General features: G+C 37.9%; 1 protein-coding gene across 5 annotated transcripts in view; it reads right to left on the reverse strand.

The window, feature by feature from the left end:
* The window catches only part of TMLHE (trimethyllysine hydroxylase, epsilon), a 74,812-nt gene that overhangs the window by 53,241 nt on the left and 1,654 nt on the right, over nt 1-19,917 (reverse strand). For 3 of the 5 annotated variants that reach the window (XM_023249394.2, XM_023249395.2, XM_023249392.2), the window contains exon 2: nt 4,113-4,303. In XM_023249394.2, the coding sequence (XP_023105162.1) occupies nt 4,113-4,293 (181 nt within the window). In that variant the 5' untranslated portion in view covers nt 4,294-4,303. Of the gene's footprint in view, nt 1-4,112; nt 4,304-17,137; nt 17,330-19,386; nt 19,527-19,917 lie in introns of those variants that run through there. The other 2 variants (XM_045050599.1, XM_019824526.3) reach the window with 2 other exon arrangements.

The following is a 19,917-nucleotide window of genomic DNA, read 5'->3' on the forward strand; positions in this document are numbered from 1 at the left end:
AATTTTTCTTAAGTTTTGGTATTTTGTGTCTGCTCAGGTCGCCATAACAAAATGCATAGACTGGTTGGCTTAAACAATGTAAGTTTATTTTCTAATGGTTCTGGAGGCTAGAAGTCCAGGATCAAGGCACCAACTGATTTGGTTCCTGGTGACAGCTCTCTTCCTGGTTTATATAGATGGCTACCTTCTTACTACATCCTCATGAGAGAAAGAAGGCTGGGGGGGCAGTGGGTAGGGAGATATCACTGGAAAATATCACTACTCTTCCTCTTTTATAAGGATAGTGCATTTGGGCCAGGGTTCTATCCTCATCATGTCATTTAAACACCCCCTTAAAGACCATCTTTCTAATACAGTAATATGGGGAGTTAGGGCTTCAACATGAATTTTGGTGGGAGGGAACAATTCAGTCCATAGTAGTGTATTTGTAGGAATTGGTCCATTTCATCTGAATTATCAAATCTATGGGCATAATGTTGTTTCTGGTATTCCTCTTATTGTCCTTTTAGTATCTGTAGGATCAGTGATAAAAATTCTTGACATTGGTAATCTTTCTCTCTTCCCTTCTTTTCTTGGTTAGTCTGGCTAGAGGCTTATCTGTTTTATTGATATTTTCAAATAAACAGTTTTGGGTTTATTGATATTCTTGTTTTTTTCTCCCCATTTTCTATATCATGGATTTCTGCTCTAATTTTTACTATTTCCTTCCTTTTGTTTGCTTTAGGTTTAATTTGCTCTTCCTTATCCAATTTCCTAATGTAGAAGTATAGGTTATTGATTTTTGACCTTTATTCTTTTCTAATATATACATTTATTGCTACATATTTCCCTCCAACCACTGCTTTAGCTGCTTACCATAAATTTTGATAAGTTCTATATTCATTTTCATTTAGTTCAAAATATTTTTAACTTTGAGACTTTATACCGATATATTTTTTGGAATACAGCTTAATTTCCAAATATTAGAGACTTCTATCTTTTTGTTATTGATTTCTAGTTGATTCCATTATGGTCAGAGTACATAGTCTATGCTTTTAGATTCTTTCAAATTTGTTGAGCTTTTTTATGGCCCAGAATGTGGTCTGTCTTGGTGGATGTTTCATTTACATTTCAGAACAATATGTACTTTACTTTTCCTGGATGGACTGTTCTATAAATGTCAATTAGGTCAAGTTGGTTGATAGTGCCATTCAGGTTATTTATATCCTTACTGATTTTCTGGCTGCTTAATCTATCAATAACGGTGAAGAAGGAGGTTTTAACATTTCCAAGGACAATTGTGGATTTGTTTATTTCTAATTTTATATCAGTGTTTGCTTTATGTACTTTGATGGTCTCTTGTTAGGTTCTACATTTTTAAAATGGTTACATGTTCTCTTAAAGAACTGATCCCTTGGGGCGCCTGGGTGGCGCAGTCGCAGTCGGTTAAGCGTCCGACTTCAGCCAGGTCACGATCTCACGGTCCGTGAGTTTGAGCCCTGCGTCAGGCTCTGGGCTGATGGCTCAGAGCCTGGAGCCTGTTTCTGATTCTGTGTCTCCCTCTCTCTCTGCCCCTCCCCCGTTCATGCTCTGTCTCTCTCTGTCCCAAAAATAAATAAACGTTGAAAAAAAAATTAAAAAAAAAAAGAACTGATCCCTTTATCACTATGTCATGTGCCTTTTTATCACTAATAATCTTCCTTGTTCTGTAGACTGCTTTGTCTGAAATATAGGTACTATTTGTTTGATTATCATTTGCATGGTGCTTCTTTCTCCATCCCTTAGTATCGTCCCACAGTGTGTGAATACTGTATGTTTTTGTCTCTTCTCCCTGTCTCTCTCTCTCTCTCTCTCTCTCTTGCATTTCAGTATGGGTAATTTCTACTGACCTATTTTTTACATCTACTGATTATATCTTTGAATATGTCAAGTCTACTGATGAACCCATTAATGTCATCCTTCAATTCTGTTGCTATGATTTTGATTTTAAAACTTCTTTCTTATATTTTTCATCACTCTGCTGACATTATCCATCTGGTCTTTATTTTGTCTCCCATCTCCATTATCCATTAGAGTCCTTAACATATTAGCCATTAATTTCCTGACTGATAATTTCCACACCTGTGTCACATGTGAGTCTAGTTCTCATTGTGCTTTGTCTCTTCAAATTGTTATTTGTTGCCTTTTAGCATGCTTTGTAATTTTGTTGTTGTTGAAAGGCACATGTGTTGTATAAAGCAGTAGCCGCTGAGGTAAATAGGACTTTAAGGTGAGTATTTATACCAATCTGGCCAAGAGAGGGGCTAGAGCTGATGTTTTTGTCTCTATGGGTACCAAAGGCATTGAATTCCTCTAGTGACTTTTTTTTGTCTCTCTTCTTGGCCTTGGCCTTTCTCTTTGTGCTGTATCTCAGAAACTGCCTGTCTGTTGCAGCTCTCCCAGCTATAATCCACTGTTATTTTAACTGGGGGCTTATTATCAGGTTATAATGCATAATGCACAATGTATAATGTATGGAGGAGAAGGGCACTATCTAATATTTGGATTAAGTCTCAGTCTTTGGAGTAAACAGTGGGCCTATGTCTTTGGGTATAGCCTTCACAATTGTTTTTGTCCCTTTTCAGGGTTATAGGTTGAACAGTATTCCCCCAAAAGATGTTGAACCCATAATTTCTAGCTCCTGTGAATGAGACTTTATTTGGAAATAGGGTCTTTGAAGATGATCAAGATATGATGAGGTCATATGGTACTAGGTCATATTACACTATTGACCCTAAATCCCACAGCTGGTACCCTTATAAGGAGAGATATTTGAAGACACAGAGGACACACAGGGAAGAAGCCATGTGATGACAGGCAGAGAGTGAAGTGATGTTGCCATAAGTCAAGGAACACCAGGGATTGTCAGAAACTACCAGAATGTTGAGGAGGCAAGAAAGAGTTCTTTCTTAGAGTCTTTGGAGGGAATATATCCCTACCTGCCTTGGTTTCAGGCTTCTATCTTCTAGAACTGTGAAAAAATAAATGTCTCTTTTTGCTGTTTAACTTTTTAAAAAAGTTATTTATTTTGAGACAGAGAAAGCACGAGTGGGGAGGAGCAAAGAGAGAGGAGGGAAAGAGAATCCCAAGTAGTCTCTGCACTCTCAGTACAGAGCCTGGCAAGGGGCTCAAACTCATGAACTGTGAGATCATGACCTTAGCCAAAGTCAAATGTTCAACTGACAGAGCCACCCAGGCTCCCCAGATTCTGTTGTTTTAAGCCAACTAGTTTACGGTAATTTGTTATAGCAGTGTTAGGAAACTAATAGGGTAAAGCTTTTTTCCCCTCTGCCACCTAATACCTTACCTGGCTGTAGCATTCCCAGTCTATGCCTTTGAAACCCTCTTCCCTATATACTGAGGCTTTCTTTTATTTTATTTTTCCCATTATATGAGAGAGAGAGACAGAGCGGGACTGGAGTAGAGCAATGTTCCCTTCTCTTTTGCTAGGATGAGATTATACTGTTGCTGTATATTATTCTTGTCTTTCTTGCAACCTGTAGGATAATCTTGGAAATAAATGGCTAGAGGCCTTTACAACTGCACAGAAAATATTTTCAGTCCACATGAGAAGTATCTGATATTGAACAATGTGAATATAGTTAACACTTGAACTGTACACTCAAACATGGGTTAGATGTTACATTTCATTTCTGTGGGATACATCCAGTGGAATGCCACTTGGCGATCAAAAAGAATGAAATCTTGCCATTTGCAACGATGTGGATGGAGCTAGAGTGTACATTATTCTAAGCAAAATAAGTCAGTCAGAGAAAGGCAAATACCATATGATTTCACTCATGTGCAGTTTAAGAAATAAAACAAACAAGCAAAGGGAAAAAAAACAGAGTCAACCCAAGAAACAGACTTTACTATAGGGAACAAACTGATGGTTCCCAGAGGGCAGGTGGATTGGGAGATGGGTTGAACAGGTGATGGGCATTAAGGAGTGCACTTGTTGTCATGTGCACCAGGTGTTGTATGGAAGTGTTGAATCAATTCTACACCTGAAACTAATATTACACTATATGTTAACTGACTGGAATGAAAATAAAACTTAAAAAAAATGAAGTATCTGTCTCCATATATCTTACCAAAATGATCTTCGTGTTGCTGCCAAGCACAGTTCAGAGACTTGGAGGCCGTATGGTGCCAACGGATGGCTAATGGAAACAAGCTTTTGAAGTTGGGCTGTTGGAAGGCTGAGCATGTGACTCCTCTGCTCAGCAGGTTCTGGAGCCTGCCATGGAGATGGGACAGCCTGCAGCACCACATCTTAGAAAATCTGCCAGTGAGAAGAGAGAGTAACAGTATTAAATAACCTTTATGAAGCTGTAGGAATAACACTACAGAGGTAACTATATGAAAGAATAGATTTAATTATCTCAATTCAGGATTAAAGGAAAAATTCTGAAAAGCTAAGCATAAGTGGTCTATAACCATTACTTCCATTTTCTCACTACATAGTCTTTTTGTATGTCTTGTAATCTTGCTTCTAACATACTATTTAACTGAAATGGTTCTTTAAAAATTCACTAATTAAACAAATTTTTTAAATGTTTATTTATTTTTGAGAGAAAGAGACATAGTGCAAACGAGGGAAGGGCAGAGAGGGAGACAGAATCTGAAGCAGGCTCCAGGCTCTTAGCTGCCAGCACAGAGCCTGATGTGGGGCTCGAAATCACAAGCTGCAAGATCATGACCTGAGCTGAAGTCTGACACTTAACCGACTGAGCCACCCAGGCACTCCCGAAATTCAGTAATTTTAACGTTACCACCACATAGAAGAATTGCTTTACAGGTCTAATCCTTTTGGCCCTCTCCACTTGTGACACTATTTATTGATCACTCTCACCTGACTTCTTGAAACTTTTTTTCCCACTGATTATGCATGATTGTGGGCAAGTTACTTAAACTCTCAGTCACTCTGGTTTCCTGTTTTGTAAAATGAGGATAATAATAATAATACTTATTTAATTTGTCTATATAAAGACTAAAGTACTTAGAATTGTGTCTGTCCCATATTATTATTATCATTATCATTTTTATAATGATTATTGTTAGGGATAAAATATATCTGTTGGTAAAACTACCTTGACAAACCTGCTTAGAGTTGGTGACTCCCTGAGTGTCATGGTTTCAGAAAGATTAATAAAAAAACTTCATTTGCATAATACCTTTAAAAGAATTAATTTGTTCTGTGAGAAAAGAGGGAGAAAGCCATCCAACTACAGAGAAGCTGTATGGTGCTTGATGTGAACCTTTTCAATAACCCCTTAAGGTCACTAAACCCATAGAATGATTGCTTTCAGTGGTATGTGCGTGTGTGTGTGTGTGTGTGTGTGTGTGTGTGTGTGTGTGGTGTAAGCTGAGGAAGGAACTGAATGTCACGTTGATGTGGGACGACATCAATGATAAACACAAAGGCCATAGCTAGAGATGTAACTGCATATTCTGATGACTTGGGGTGATGACTTGGGCATATTCTGATGACAGGCTAGGAAATGAGGAACTAAAGTCAAATTTATTGATATTTTATGGGTGTAAGCAAGGAGCAGAGCATGGCAAGGCCTCTGCTGGTGTCTTGGTTACATTTATGTTCTCTACTGTCTCTTGTTTCTCAACCTCCTACCTACAGAGGCTGGCAAATTATAGTCCATGCCTAGTTTTATATGTCCCACAAGCTAAGAATGGATTTTATATTTTTAAAGGATTGTAGGGGTTCCTGGGTGGCTCAGTAACTTGAGCATCTGACTCTTGACTTCAGGTCAAGTCATGATAACAGGATCATGAAATCAAGCCCCATGTCAGGCCCCATGCTGACTGTGGGGCCTGGTTAAGATACTCTCTCTCCCCCTCCACCCCTCTCCCTTGCTCATGCTCACTCCCTCTCTCTCAAAAATAAATAAAAAATAAAAGGTTGTAAACAAGAACAAAAAATAATATGAGGCCAAGACCATATGTGGCCTGTAAAGTCTACAATATTTGCTATTTGGTCCTTCAAAGTACAATTTTTCCAACCCCTGGTTTAGTGCTCAGTTCTTTTTTTTAAGTTTATTTATTTTGACAGCAAGAGAGATGTGGTTGGTGGTGGTGGGAGCAGAGAGAGAGGGAGAGGGGGAATCTCAAGCAAGCTCTACATTATCAGCATAGAGCCCGATACGGGGCTTTCGTGAGATCATGACCTGCTGAAACCAAGAGGTGGATTCTTAACACACTGAGCCACCCCTAGTTGACACTAATTCTTAAACGAATACTCTTCTCCCTTTACATTGGATTGCTCCCCCAGAAAACCACTCTTAAGCAAGTATATGTATTCCTTTCTTCATTATTTCACTCAACAAATATTACTGAGCATGTGTATAACAGGTTCTCTCTCTCTCTCTCTCTCTCTCTATATATATATATATATATATATATACACACACATCTTTTTAAATGTTTATTTTTAATAGAGAGAGAGCATGAGCGGGGAAGGGGCAGACAGAGAGGTAGACAGAGAATCCAAAGCAAGCTTCAGGCTTCTAGCTGTCAGCACAGAGCCCAATGCAGGGCTTGAAGTCACAAACTGTGAGATCATGACCTGAGGTGAAGTCAGATGCTTGACTGACCCACTCAGGCACCCCTAGCAGGTACTTTCTTAAGTACTGGGAAGAGAAACATAAATAAGTCAGCAATCTCGGCCACCATTCAAGAAGCTCACAATCTAGTGGGGAAGAAAGACAAATATAGGGTGGTAACTACTGCTACTTGTGACATTTTTAAACACAGAATACAGTGAAAAACTGCAAAAGAGAAAGCAGTTAACTATGCCTGGTAAAACCAGGAGGACTCCACGTGATCTATATTATTTGAAGAAGTGTTTCATTGTTTTGTATTTACTTACAAAATAAAATTTGCTCACATGTAAAAAGAAAAAAAAGTCTAAACAACCCATAAATATAGAAGAAAATAAAAAGTGAAACCTCCTGTCTTCAATATTTGTCATTCCCATTTGTCAACAATCAACAATCAACAGTTTGGAGAACCAAATTCCAGATCACATGCATGTGAAGTCTCCACACCTTCTATTCTCACATACAAAAATACATTTTGCATTTCATAGTTTTCAGATCACTTCGGTAAATACTTAAGAGTGCAATTCATGGGGGTTCCTGGGTGGCTCAATTGGTTAAGCATCCGACTCTTGGTTTTGGCTCAGGTCATGATCTCACGGTTCCATGGTGCTGAGCCCCACTTCAGACTTTGCGCTGGCAGCACAGAGTTGGCTTGGGATTATCTCTTTCCCTCTATCTCTGCTCCTCCCACTTGTTCATGCTGTCTCTCTCTCTCTCTCTCTCTCTCTCTCTCTCAAAAATTAATTAATTAAAGCAATAAATAAAAAACTGACAATACCAAGTTATAACAAGGATGTGGAGGAACAGGAGTTCTGATTCATTGCTGGTGGAATGCAAAACAGTCTAGTTCCTTTGGATGACAGTTTCAGTTTCTTATAATGTCAAATATAGATATAGCATGTGACCCATCAATAGCACTCTTTTTTTAAAAAAGAGTTTATTTTTGAGAGAGAGGGTGTGAGCAGGGGAGGGACAAAGAGAGAGGGTGACAGAGGATCCGAAGAAGGCTCTGTGCTGACAGCAGAGAACCCAATGCAGGGTTCAAACTCATGAACTGTGAGATCATGACCTGAGCTAAAATTGGATGCTCAACCAACTGAACCACCCAGGTGCACCGTCAGTTTTTTAAATTTAGCTATTCTAATGGTTGTACATGACACCTCATTATTTTAATTTGCATTTCCCTAATTATATATGATGTTGTGCATCTTTTCATAGTCTTAATTGCTATTTGTATATCTTCTTTGGCCAAGTATCTGTTCAGATCTTTTGCCCACTGAACATTTTTTAAATTAAGATTTTATTTCTTTAGACAAGTCTTAGGTTCACAGCAAAATTGAGGGAAAGATACAGAGATTTCCCCAGACATGCATAGGCTGCACCCTTATATCAACATCCCCATCAGAGTGGTACATTTGTTATAACTGATGAACCTATAATTGACACATCTGTATCACCCAAAGTCAATAGTTCACATTAGGGTTCACTCTTGGTGGCCTACATTTTATGGGTTTGCACATGTATAATGACATGTACCATCATTATAGGATCATACAGATTAATTTCACTTTTTGACTGCCATAAAAATCCTCCCCGCCATGGATTTAATATGCAATGTTCCATTTTTCAGTTCATTTAAATATTTTCTAATTTACATTGTGATTTTTAAAATTTGACCAACAGGTTATTTAGAAGTATACTACATATTTTAGGGAGATTTTCTAGTTTTTTTTAATGTTTATTTATTTTGAGGAAGAGAGAGATAGAGTGCGAGCCAGGGAGGGGCAGAGAGAGAGGGAGACAGAATCTGAAGAGGGCTCCAGGCTCTGAGCTGTCAGCACAGAGCCTGATGTGGGGCTCAAACCCATGAACTGCGAGATCATGACCTGAGCTGAAGTTGGACGGTTAACTGACTGAGCCACCCAGGCACCCCTCTGGATTTTTCATTATATTCTAACTTCATTTCGCTCTGAAGTGAACAAAAGCAAGCAAACAAACAAACAGCTAGTATAAATGACTGTAATTGTTTCAAGTTTTTGAGACTTACTTTATGGCCCAGGATTACCATCTATTTTTCTTTGTGCATAAAAAGGACATTACAAAATCTCTCTATGTCTAGTAAATATTCCTATCTTAAAGTCAACTTTGAGCATTTCTTCACTAACTGACTTTAGAGCCTGAGATTTCCACATTAATTCAATCTTTGGATTTAGGCAACACAGGGATCCTGTTACCATGTGTTCTGGGTACCGGTACTTTTATAGATGTAGTGTGTCAGATTGGTTCAAATCCTCAGTAGGATTGACATTTGATGAAGAAACCAAGATACATCCCAGGTAGGTCTGCTTGTTGAGGGTGGCTTCAGTAAACTGCCACTGAACAGGATCCCAGGTGGCTATGGAAAGACCCCTAATGAGGGGAGCTCTGAAAATGGAGTGGCTATACTCTTTCCTAGAAAAAAAAACCCTTCAACTTTGTCTGTTATTAATATATCTCCATCTGTTGTCTTTTGGATGGTGTTGGCATTGTGTATTTCTTCCACCCTTTAACTTTCAATTTTCCTGTATTTGTACATTTAACTTGTGTCTCTTATAAATAGCACATAGTTATATTTTGTTTTTTAAACAGTTTAATATTCTTTGTTGTTTAATTAATGTGTTCAGTTCATTTACATTTAACACAATTATTGATATATTTGAACTTAACTCTAGTATATCAATATTTGCTTTCTATTTCTCTTGTCTGTTTTGTTACCTTTTCTCTGTTGTTTTCTTTTATACTTATTAGGTAATTTATATTATTCAATTTCCTCCTTTGTTTACTTGTTTATTATACATTCTTTTACTGGTTTTTAAAAAGGAGTTATTCTAGGACTTACAACATGTGTCTTTGACTTATTAAATTATAATGCAGATTAGAGAATTTATATTCACTCCATTTATATTCCTTCCTCAACTACTATTGTGTATTTTAATTAACACATATATATCCCACATAACATGACATTACTATTTTTGTTTTATACAACCAAGGGGCATTCAAACCTACTCACATATTTAACCTCTCCATCACACTTCATTCCATCTTATAGCTCCCAGCTTTTATTTGGGATCATTTTACTTCTGCTTGAAGATCATTAATATTACCTTTGCAGTTGGTGGCAGATTCCCTAAGTTTTGAACCATCTAAAAACAGCTTTTACTTCCATTTTTTAAAAGTTTATTTATTTATTTTGAAAGAGAGAGAGAACATTAGAAGGGGAGGGGCAGAGAAAGAGGGAGAGAGACAATCCCAAGCAGGCTCCACACTGCCAGCACAGAGCCTGACACAGGGCTTGATCCCACGAACCCTGAGATCATGACCCGAGCCAAGATCAAGAGTCAGATGCTTAACTGACTGAGCCACCCAGGCACCCCTACTTCCATTTTTGAAGGCTATTTTCACTGGATATAGAAATTTGGATTGGCAGTTACTTCCTCCAGCATTTTGAAGATGTCATTCCATTATCTTCATGTTGTTTCTGTCAAGAAGTTAAAGCCAATCTAACTGCTGCTCCGTATTAGGTATTACATCTTTTTTCTCCAACTACTTTTTACGTTTTTATCTTTTTCTTCATTTTTAGCAGTTTTTACAAAAACACCTAGATAAGGTTTTCTTTGTATTTATTCTTCTTTGAGTCACAGCACTTTTTGAATCCTTGACTTGATGTTTGTGATAGACAGAATTCTAAAGTGACTTCCAGTGATCCTTGTCAAATTATAATCCCTCCCCCTAGAGTATGAATATGATGGGATTTCACTTGAGTGATTAAGCAATGTATAATGCACAGATGACTTTTAGAAACATCCTTGGTTGGACTGTCCTTATCCAGCCATCCCTTAAAAGGGACAGGGATCTTTCTGGTGAGAGATGTGAAACCAGAGAGGGATTTGCTGTCAAGGAGATTCTCCATTGGCTTTGAAGATGGAGGGGACCACAGGGAAAGTCATGCAGGCAGTCTCAAGGAGAGGAGAGTGAGTAACAGATGGCATGCAAGAAGGAAACAGCAACCTCAGTCCTACAGCCATGTGGAACTGAATTCAGCCAACAATCTGAATGAAGCTGAATGTGCATTCTTAGCCAGAGCCTTCAGAAAGGAATGCAGGCTGGCCAATACCCTCATTTTAGCCTTTAATATACCGGCCAGTAATGACAAACCTGGTATCCTGATCTATAGAACTGTGAACTAATAAGTGGGTGTTAGTTTAATCTATTAAGTGTCTGGTAAATTGGTATGCAGCAATAGCAAAAGAATACAATGCTTTTGTTACTTTTAGAAAACTCTTAGTTACCATCTCTTCATGCTTCTGTACTAATTCTATCTCTCCTCTCCCTCTAGGGCTCCTATTACAAATATATCAGACCTTTACATGTACTAGGTGCCAGGCATTGTTACAAGTGCTGGAAATGTATCAGTAAACACAACAAATATTCCTGTCCTCAGGCCTCATGAAGCACCTTTTAATGGCCTCCGGATATCTACTGTACCTAAACTGGCTCCTCCCACAGTGTTCTTCCTCACAGTCAATTCCAGTAACATCCAATCAGTTCTATAACTGGTTCAATCTGAAATCTGTGCTTCAAACTGATACCTCCTCTTTAAAATTTCTCCCCTATGGGGGTGCCTGGGTGGCTCAGTTGGTTGGGCGTCTGACTTCAGCTCAGGTCATGGTCTCACAGCTTGTGAGTTTGAACCCCGCATCAGGCTCTGTGCTGGCAGCTTGGAGCCTGGAGCCTGGTTCGGATTCTGTGTCTCCTTCTCTCTCTGCTCCTCCCCGACTTGTGCTGTGTGTGTGTCTCTCTCTCAAAAATGAATAAACATTTTGAAAAATTTTGAAAAAATAAAATTTCTCTCTTATGGGCAATTATCAAATCATAACTTTTACTCTCTAAGAAATTCCCTAACCTGACCCACTGCATTATAGCTTTACTTGCCACCATCCCAGTCAAAGCCCACTGTTATTTCTCTCCCAAAGACTGTATGTAATAGTCTTCTAATTGATGTCTCCATATACACATTTGCCCTCCCTTCAAACCATTTTGCACACTATAGGAAGAGTGAACTAAAATAGACTTGTTGGTATGTAATTCTCTCTGAATGGATCCCTAAGGCCTTCAGGGTGAAGTCCATCCAAGTTTGTTATCATATTACATAATGCCTTCTTTTACCTGGTCCTGAGTTACCTTTCAGCCTCACTTCCTCCTTGTACTTCATTGCTTATTGTTTGCCGGACTCACTATACTCTTTCCTGATTCTAAGAAATTCATGTTCATGCCCTTTGTTCTCTCAAACAGAGTAGGAAACCCTGCCTTTTATTCATATTTCAAGAATCAGTAGAGATACCATTTCATTTAAGAATTCTTCCCTAAATTCCCAGAATGAAGCTTTCTTTTGTTCTCTCTTAATATTCTGTTTATGTCTCTATATTCCTTCTTTATACATTTTGATGAAACTATGTTTTTATGTCTCTCTTCCTAGTAATATTTGGATGCTCCTCAACAGGAAGATGTATGTCTCATTAATTTTTGTACTCTAACATCTAGCATGGTTCCTAGTGCTTTGTAAAACTCCATAAATGTTTGTGGGAATTCAATCGAATTACTTTTCTCCCAACTTCCTATTTTCTTTAAATCTGGTAAGATGTCTGTTGTAATTCTTCACTTTAGTCAGTAATGAAAATAGTCAGGTCAAACCAAAGGTAGGCTTTGCAGGAGGCCAACAGAAACTCTTCCTTTGCCTATGGTCTCTTAATCAGTTCCCTTTGAGTATGTAAATTTAATTAATTAATACATAATTATATTAATTATAAAACCCATCAAAATATAGATTTATAATTCTTGTTCATGAAGGTTTCATGAAAGAATTGTTAAAATCTTAATGAAATTTCATTCATTAATTCACTTAATGCACATTATGTCTGCCAAATTTCCATAAACTACCCCTAATAAGCTTTTTAAAAAAAATTACATTTGTGTGAAATGTCTTTGTTGATAACTTTGTAATTTTCTAAGTACACACTTACTTGAAAGCCTGTTCTAGAATCCAACCCAGGAGATACTTAGTTCACTGATTAATAGATTGAAAATTCTTCCTTGTCTTTGTTAGAAGTGGTAATATATTTACATAAATCCAGTCTTAAAGCACTTCTCCTATTCTCCATAATTCCTTTGATCATTGAGAGTAGTGTAATGATATCATCTGACTTATAGCTTTCCCATGCCAGGACACATGCACATTGTTCTTGTTCTTTTTGCAAATATGTATTTCTACCAACCTGAGGTGATTTTTGGGCCTTATGTTTCCAAATACTGATGCTTTAGGCACATACCACCTGTTATATTCATCCTTCTTTTCATATTATTTTTTTAAAAAGGGAACTATGAGCTCATTGTAAAACTTCCTATGTAGCCCCATGGTTTCCCTCATTTCTCCTTTAATAGAATAATTTGCTGTTTCATAGTCAAAATTATGTTTTTGAGAGCTTCCCAATCTTTAGAGTCTAAAACTATCTTAATGTAAATTAAGATCCAACAAGTATCAATCACAATAACAGAAACTTTTGGAGAACAGCCATAGCTAGAAATTCTAGTCAGAGTAGGCAATTACATAATAGGTCAATTTGAATCTTTTCATGGTTATTACTAAGGAAGAAGCATTACCTCCTGAAAGGCTTAAAGCCAAGAATCCATTTAGCTCCCGTCAATTTTTCCTTCCAATGTCTCTCAGATTTGTCCTCCTTTAGAAGCCTTCATCACCTCATGCCTGGACTACTGCCATAGGCTAGATGGTTTCTTTGCCTCTAGTCCATCCACATTCCAATCCATTTTCCATACTATTGCCAGATTAATCTTCTTAAAACACTTTCATCATGTCACTCTCCAGCCTGAGATCTAGCTCAAATGTCACCTTCTTTGTAAAATCTTCCTAACTGCCCTAGGAAGAGGTAATAGCTGCCTAGTCAATGTTTTCATAGTTCTTTGTGCATACCCTTATTAGTGCACTTACAACATGTATAATAATCACCTGCTTAAATTATTATCTTTCTCTCCCCTTTTGCTAAGAGCTCCTTGAGGGAAGGCAAAAGGATTGAGTCATCTCTTTACAATGGCACTCAAGGTTTTACATAATTGGCCCCATCTTGCCCCACCACCTCAGGGGCTTTACCTATGTTTCCTCTGACTATCATGTTCTCCCTCTTATTCTTTCTACTCATTCTTCAGGTCTCAGATTAAATATCAATTCACTGAAGAAAACTTCCCTAACACTTAACTAATTAATTAATCAACTCATTTAAAAAACATTTATTGGATGCCAACTTTGTTCCAGGCACTATTTTAGGCGCTTGGGATATATAAGTGAACAAAAAAGACAAACACTCCTCCTTTCATGGAGTGTATCTTCCAGTGGGAGGAGGGAGATGATTAAAGATAAACACAATACATAAGTAAACTATATAACACATTATAAGATGATAAGAGCTATGAAAAAAATCCAGCATGAAAAAGGGGTAGGCTGCAGGTAGTAGGAGGTTTAAATATGATGGTAAGGCTAAACCTCATTGAGAAAGATGACATTTGAACAAAGAGGAAGTTAGTCATGAAGATATCCAGTGTAAAGTAAGTTAGTGCAAAGGTTCTAAGCTGGGATTATATCAGATCTACTTTTATCCTCCTTTTAAAGATACTTTCTATTCATTTCCTTCATGAGTCATAATAAAATTTGCTAGTATCTTCTTTTTTCTCTCCCCTCCTTCTGACCCAGCCTCTGATTTAAACCTATATTTTCTTACCCCTGGTTAGTATCTATGTCCTCTTTCTACACCCATTTTTTGTTACTTGTGTAATATCTATATTTCAGAGTATAAAATATTTGCCTCTATTCTGTCATTTCATCTTCCTCACTTATTCTTAGCTTTACAAGTAAACATAGTTACAGCTCACCATTAAACATACGTCAAATGTCTCCTATGATTTCTAGGTTATCTGAAGCTTTTTTATTTCCATTAAATACCTTAGTAAAGCATCATGGAACTAATATTTCCTGAGTCTTGCACATTCATTATAGCTTGCATTTATGACTTCAAGTTAACTTAGTTGGATAGAAAAACCTTTGGCTCTCATCTTCCTGTTGTTTAGCTATCACATTTATAACAAGTAGTTTTCTAACATCACAACATTTGTAGATTTCTCCGAGGTTTCTTTGGAGCTCTTTCCCTGGAAGAACTCTAAGACTACATTTAAATACATATAGATATTTATTATAGTTACTATATGTAATAAATATTTATTACATGTTAATCAAATGCAGACTTTTATACATTTATTATATATAACCTTTTAATATATATTATATACATATAATTATATATAATATATAAAACATATTTATTCTATTTATATATGAAATTCATTTATGTTTACATATATGTATAAAACCCATTATATATACATATACATATATATAGTTAGTATATATATGTATATGTATATATACATATACTATATATGTATATAGTATATGTATATATACATATACTATATATATATAGTTAGTATATACACATATAGTAACCTTTTGGTGTGTATTCAGGAATCTGGTGTTCACGGGTGAGCAGACCCTTTGTGGAAGAAGTGCAACACTGGCCTGCTGCAGTGACCAGTTCTATCCAGAGTCTTTCAGAACATGGAGATTCCTTGAGGAGCTAGGTGAGGCCACCACAGTGCACTCTGGGCTGCATTTCTTCCACTTTTCCACTTCCACTTTTGGTCTTTTTTATAGGCATTTGAACCCACATCCTAATTAAGGCTCATCTACAGCCTAGACTAAGACGGAAAAGTTTCTTTGATGTATCACTATTCTGTTGGTGGAGTTTTTGCTAAACTGTGTGTAGATCTTTGAGGTTCTCCGTCCCAATTCTATGACTTGTAAGGACCCAAGGCCTTTTCCTGCAAGCATTGACACTCAAGCCAAGGTAGAGTACCTGACTAGACATTTTTGTGAAGACATCCAGATGGTCAACACACATGAAAAGATGCTCAACATCACTCACCATCAGGGACATGCAAATAGAAGCCACAATGAGATATCACCTTACACCTGTCAGAATGGCTAAAATCCAAAAGACAAGAAATAATAAGTGTTGGTGAGGATGCGTGTTGGTGGGAATGCAAATTGGTACAGCTGCTGTGGAAAACAATATGGAGGTTCCTCAAAAAATTACAAATAGAGGGGCGCCTGGGTGGTGCAGTCGGTTAAGCGTCCGACTTCAGCCAGGTCACGATCTCGCGGTCTGTGAGTTCGAGCCCCGCGTCAGGCTCTGGGCTGATGGCTCAGAGCCTGGAGCCTGTTTCCGATTCTGTGTCTCCCTCTCTCTCTGCCCCTCCCCCGTTCATGCTCTGTCTCTCTCTGTCCCAAAAATAAATAAACGTTGAAAAAAAAATTAAAAAAATAAAAAAAAAATTACAAATAGAACTAAACTATGGTCCAATAATTCCACTATTGGGTATTTACCCAAAGAAAACTAAAACACTAATTTGAAAAGATATATGTACCCCTATTTTGTTGCATCATTATTTATAATAGCCAAAATATGGAAGCAACTTAAGTGTCCACTGATAGACAAATGGATAAGGAAGACGTGGTGTGTGTGTGTGTGTGTGTGTGTAACAGAATATTGTGCAGCCACAAAAAAGATAAAATTTTGCCATTTGGACAACATGAATGGACCTAGAAGGCATTATCCTAAGTGAAATAAATCAGACAGAGAAAGACAAATACCATGTGATTTCACTCGTATGTGGAATTTAAAAAGCAAAACAAATGAATAAACAAACAAACAAAAAGCAGAATCAGACCTATAAAAACTGAGAACAAATTGATGGCTGCCAAAGGGGAGGGGCAAAATGGGTGAAGGGGAGTGAGAGATACAGGCTTACAATGATGGAGTGGATAAATCATGGGAATAAAGGGAACAGCACAGAGAATATAGTCAGTGGTATTGTAATAGTGTTTTATGATGACAGATGGTAGCTGCACTTGGGGTAGGCACAGCATAATGTATGGAGATGTTGAATCACTATGTTGTATACCTGCAACTAATGAAACACTGAGTGTCAACTCTACTCAAATTAAAAGAAATTTAAAAGTCACTCAAGCCCTAGGCTTTTACTTCTGGTTAGGTTGAAGAAAGTTACAAAAGATTGTTTCACCAGCCCTAAAAGTGAGAATCAGCCAGATAAGCTACAAGATCATAGTTTAAAAACCTCATCAGACTTTGGGTTTAAGTTCTGACATGTAAAGAGCTTGGATCTTGTCATTCCCGTCCTAACAATAAGAAAAAGGTGATCAAATTGAGAAACAATGGCTCTTCTTAGATTTAGACAACTGAGGTTGCAGGGCAAACTGCCACCCAAAATCTGGAGAGACTGGCAAAGCCAGAGAAGCACAGCCAAGATCTATTTACCTGGAGGAGAAACTCCATTCACTTAAATGGTAATTTTGATGAACTGCTGGAGGCTGAGTGTGGTCCACCTTGAGAAGGAGAGACTTCTGGGATCATAGTCTTAAGGGGGAACCCACACTTTCATGGGTTTTTACCTCCATGAATCCCACCAGGATCTTATGGTATAGGGTCCAAAACAATTCCTGCATGGTTCTGGCAGGGGAGAGGAGAGTAAACATTGCATTGTCCATAATAGAGTATTCTCCAAACAGAGCTGTCTCTATAACAAAGGCCTGCTCTCCAGAGGAAAAGACTTTAATCAGAGTCTTATCCCATCTGGGGAAAGGGCCCTTCTCTTACTTGAACCTTCTTAAGCCTTTCCATGTTACCAAAAGGGAGGTGGTATGAAACACTGTTAAGGACACAGGCCCACTGAAAAACTAAGATTTAATCATAAGATTATAGAATGCATCCCTTATCTCACACCTTAACACCATGCCATCAGACTTCAGTATAATAAGAGTGGATTATTAAATGAAGGATCTGCAAGATGTAGACTCTATCTGATGAGTAGTACTTAAGGCATAGGAGGGACAAAAGGGAGACAAAAATCAAGGACACTAGGAAAATGTGAAGTCTTTGACACCTACAGCTACCACAAACATTACATACAGCCCGACTTCCAGCCAGATTAAAACAAAACCTCATATTAAAGGCTCTTTATGTCAGTACCATTACACAATACATTATGCCTGAATTTAAACAAAAAAATTATAAGGCACATTAAAAGCAAAACAAACAAACAAACAAACCAACAAAAAACCCAAACCTAGTCTTAAGATAAAAAACAAGTATCAGAGCCAGACTCAGATATGACAGTTTTGAAAGAAAAGACATGATTAATACGTTAAGGGCTCGACTGGAAAAAGCAGGCAATATTCAAGAACAGATGGGTAAATGTAAGCAGAGAGATGGAAATTCTACAAAAGTATCTAAAGGAAATGTTAGAAATTAAAAAACACTGTAACAAAAATAAAGAATGCCTTAGATGAGCTCATCAGTAGACTGGACATGGTCAAAGAAAGAATCAGTGAATGTAAGCATAAGTCAAGAGAAACCTCCCAAACTGAAATTCAAAGAGAAAAACAAATTTTAATAAAGTTCAGAACAGAATACCTATGAACTATGGGGCAATTTCAAGAGGTGTGACATACACTTAATTGATTAGCAGGAAGTAAAGAAAGGAGCTGAAGGAATATATGAGGTAATAATGGCTGAGAATTTTCAAAAATTATTGACAAACACCAAACCACAGATCCAGGAAGGTCAGAGAATGAGCATGATAAATATCAAATAAAAAAATCTAGGGGTGTCTGGGTGGCTCAGTTGGTTAATCCAACTCTTGATTTCAGGTCAGGTCATGATGTCACTGTTCATGAGATCGAGCCCCACATCAGGCTCTGTGCTGTCAGCACAGAGCAGAGCCTGCTTTGGATTCTCTCTGCCCCTCCCCTACTCAGGCTCTCTCTCTTTCCCTCTCTCAAAATGAATAAATAAACAACAAAAAAAGAAAAAGTCTATACAGAGGCATGTGATATTGAAGAACCCGGGGTGGGGGGAGAATACCTTAGAGAGCAAGGATAAGAATTATGAGAACTTCTCTAAATATATTTAACAAAATTTGGAAGATGAAGTTTTGTTTTTAAATGGATAAGTAAGTAAGTCACAGAGATGAAAAGCCCAGCATAGAGAATATAGCCAATAATAATACAATAACATTGTGTGTTGACAGATGGTGACTGCATTTATCTTGGTAAGTACCAAGTAATGTATAGGATTGCAGAATCAATATGTTGTACATTTGAAACTAACATAACACTGTGTATCAATTTTATTTCAATGATAATTTTTTAATAAATGAATTTAAGAAACTATGTTGCTGGCTTGAAATTTGGAGTAGCAGTGGGGGCAAAGAGAAGTGGATAGGTTTAAAAATATTCAGGAAGCAGAAGTGAGAAGATTTTGTATTGATTCTATATTGGGAATCGGGAAGAGAGAGGATGCCTCCGACTTAGCATGCTTAAAGTGGAATTGCTGTTCGCCTCCGAACTTACTGTCTTCCTTCACTGCTAATCTCAGTGAGTGGATCAGCATGCTGGCACAGACTAAGCATTCATTGATTGTCTTTGGAGTGAAAGAATAAATGAATAGAGTAGAAATACGGCCAAAGCATTCACCAGTGCCTGCCAAACAGCCAGTCCTAAACTCACCCTCAAGGTCAGCTCAGCAGAGGTCTATCACAGTTTCCCTCTCACTTTATCAACCGTTTGGAAAATCGCCATATCTCAGGTCCAGAAGAACAGCCACCTTCACATCAGACACTCCTTGCCTAGAACCTGTAGGTGTGGCACAGACCGGGTTTTGCCAGGAGCCTCTTTTGTAATTTCTTTACATGAGGCCAATGGCACAGCGTACAACCCTTAGGAGCACAGGGGACGTTTGGTGTGGTAGAAACAGGGTCACAATGGCACCCAACTGGTGGATCTGTGTTCACCTTGGCTTGGATCAGAGACTCTTCCCACCAAACGGGTTTCTTAATCCAGCCTCTCCCCCCGACCCTCGGGCTGGCAGGCAAAAAATACAACTGCCAGAAACACCACAGACATCAAGTGATCAGCTTGGATATTTTATTGCTTCTCCCAGCCAGGGCTGACAAGCAGAGATACAGAACTGCTTGTGGTTCCTGGTACAGAGACCAAAACCAGGAAGTGATCTGTCCCAGTGCAGATTTCCCAGAAATA

The sequence above is a fragment of the Felis catus genome, chromosome X (genome assembly GCF_018350175.1).
Source record: "Felis catus isolate Fca126 chromosome X, F.catus_Fca126_mat1.0, whole genome shotgun sequence".
NCBI lineage: Eukaryota > Metazoa > Chordata > Mammalia > Carnivora > Felidae > Felis > Felis catus.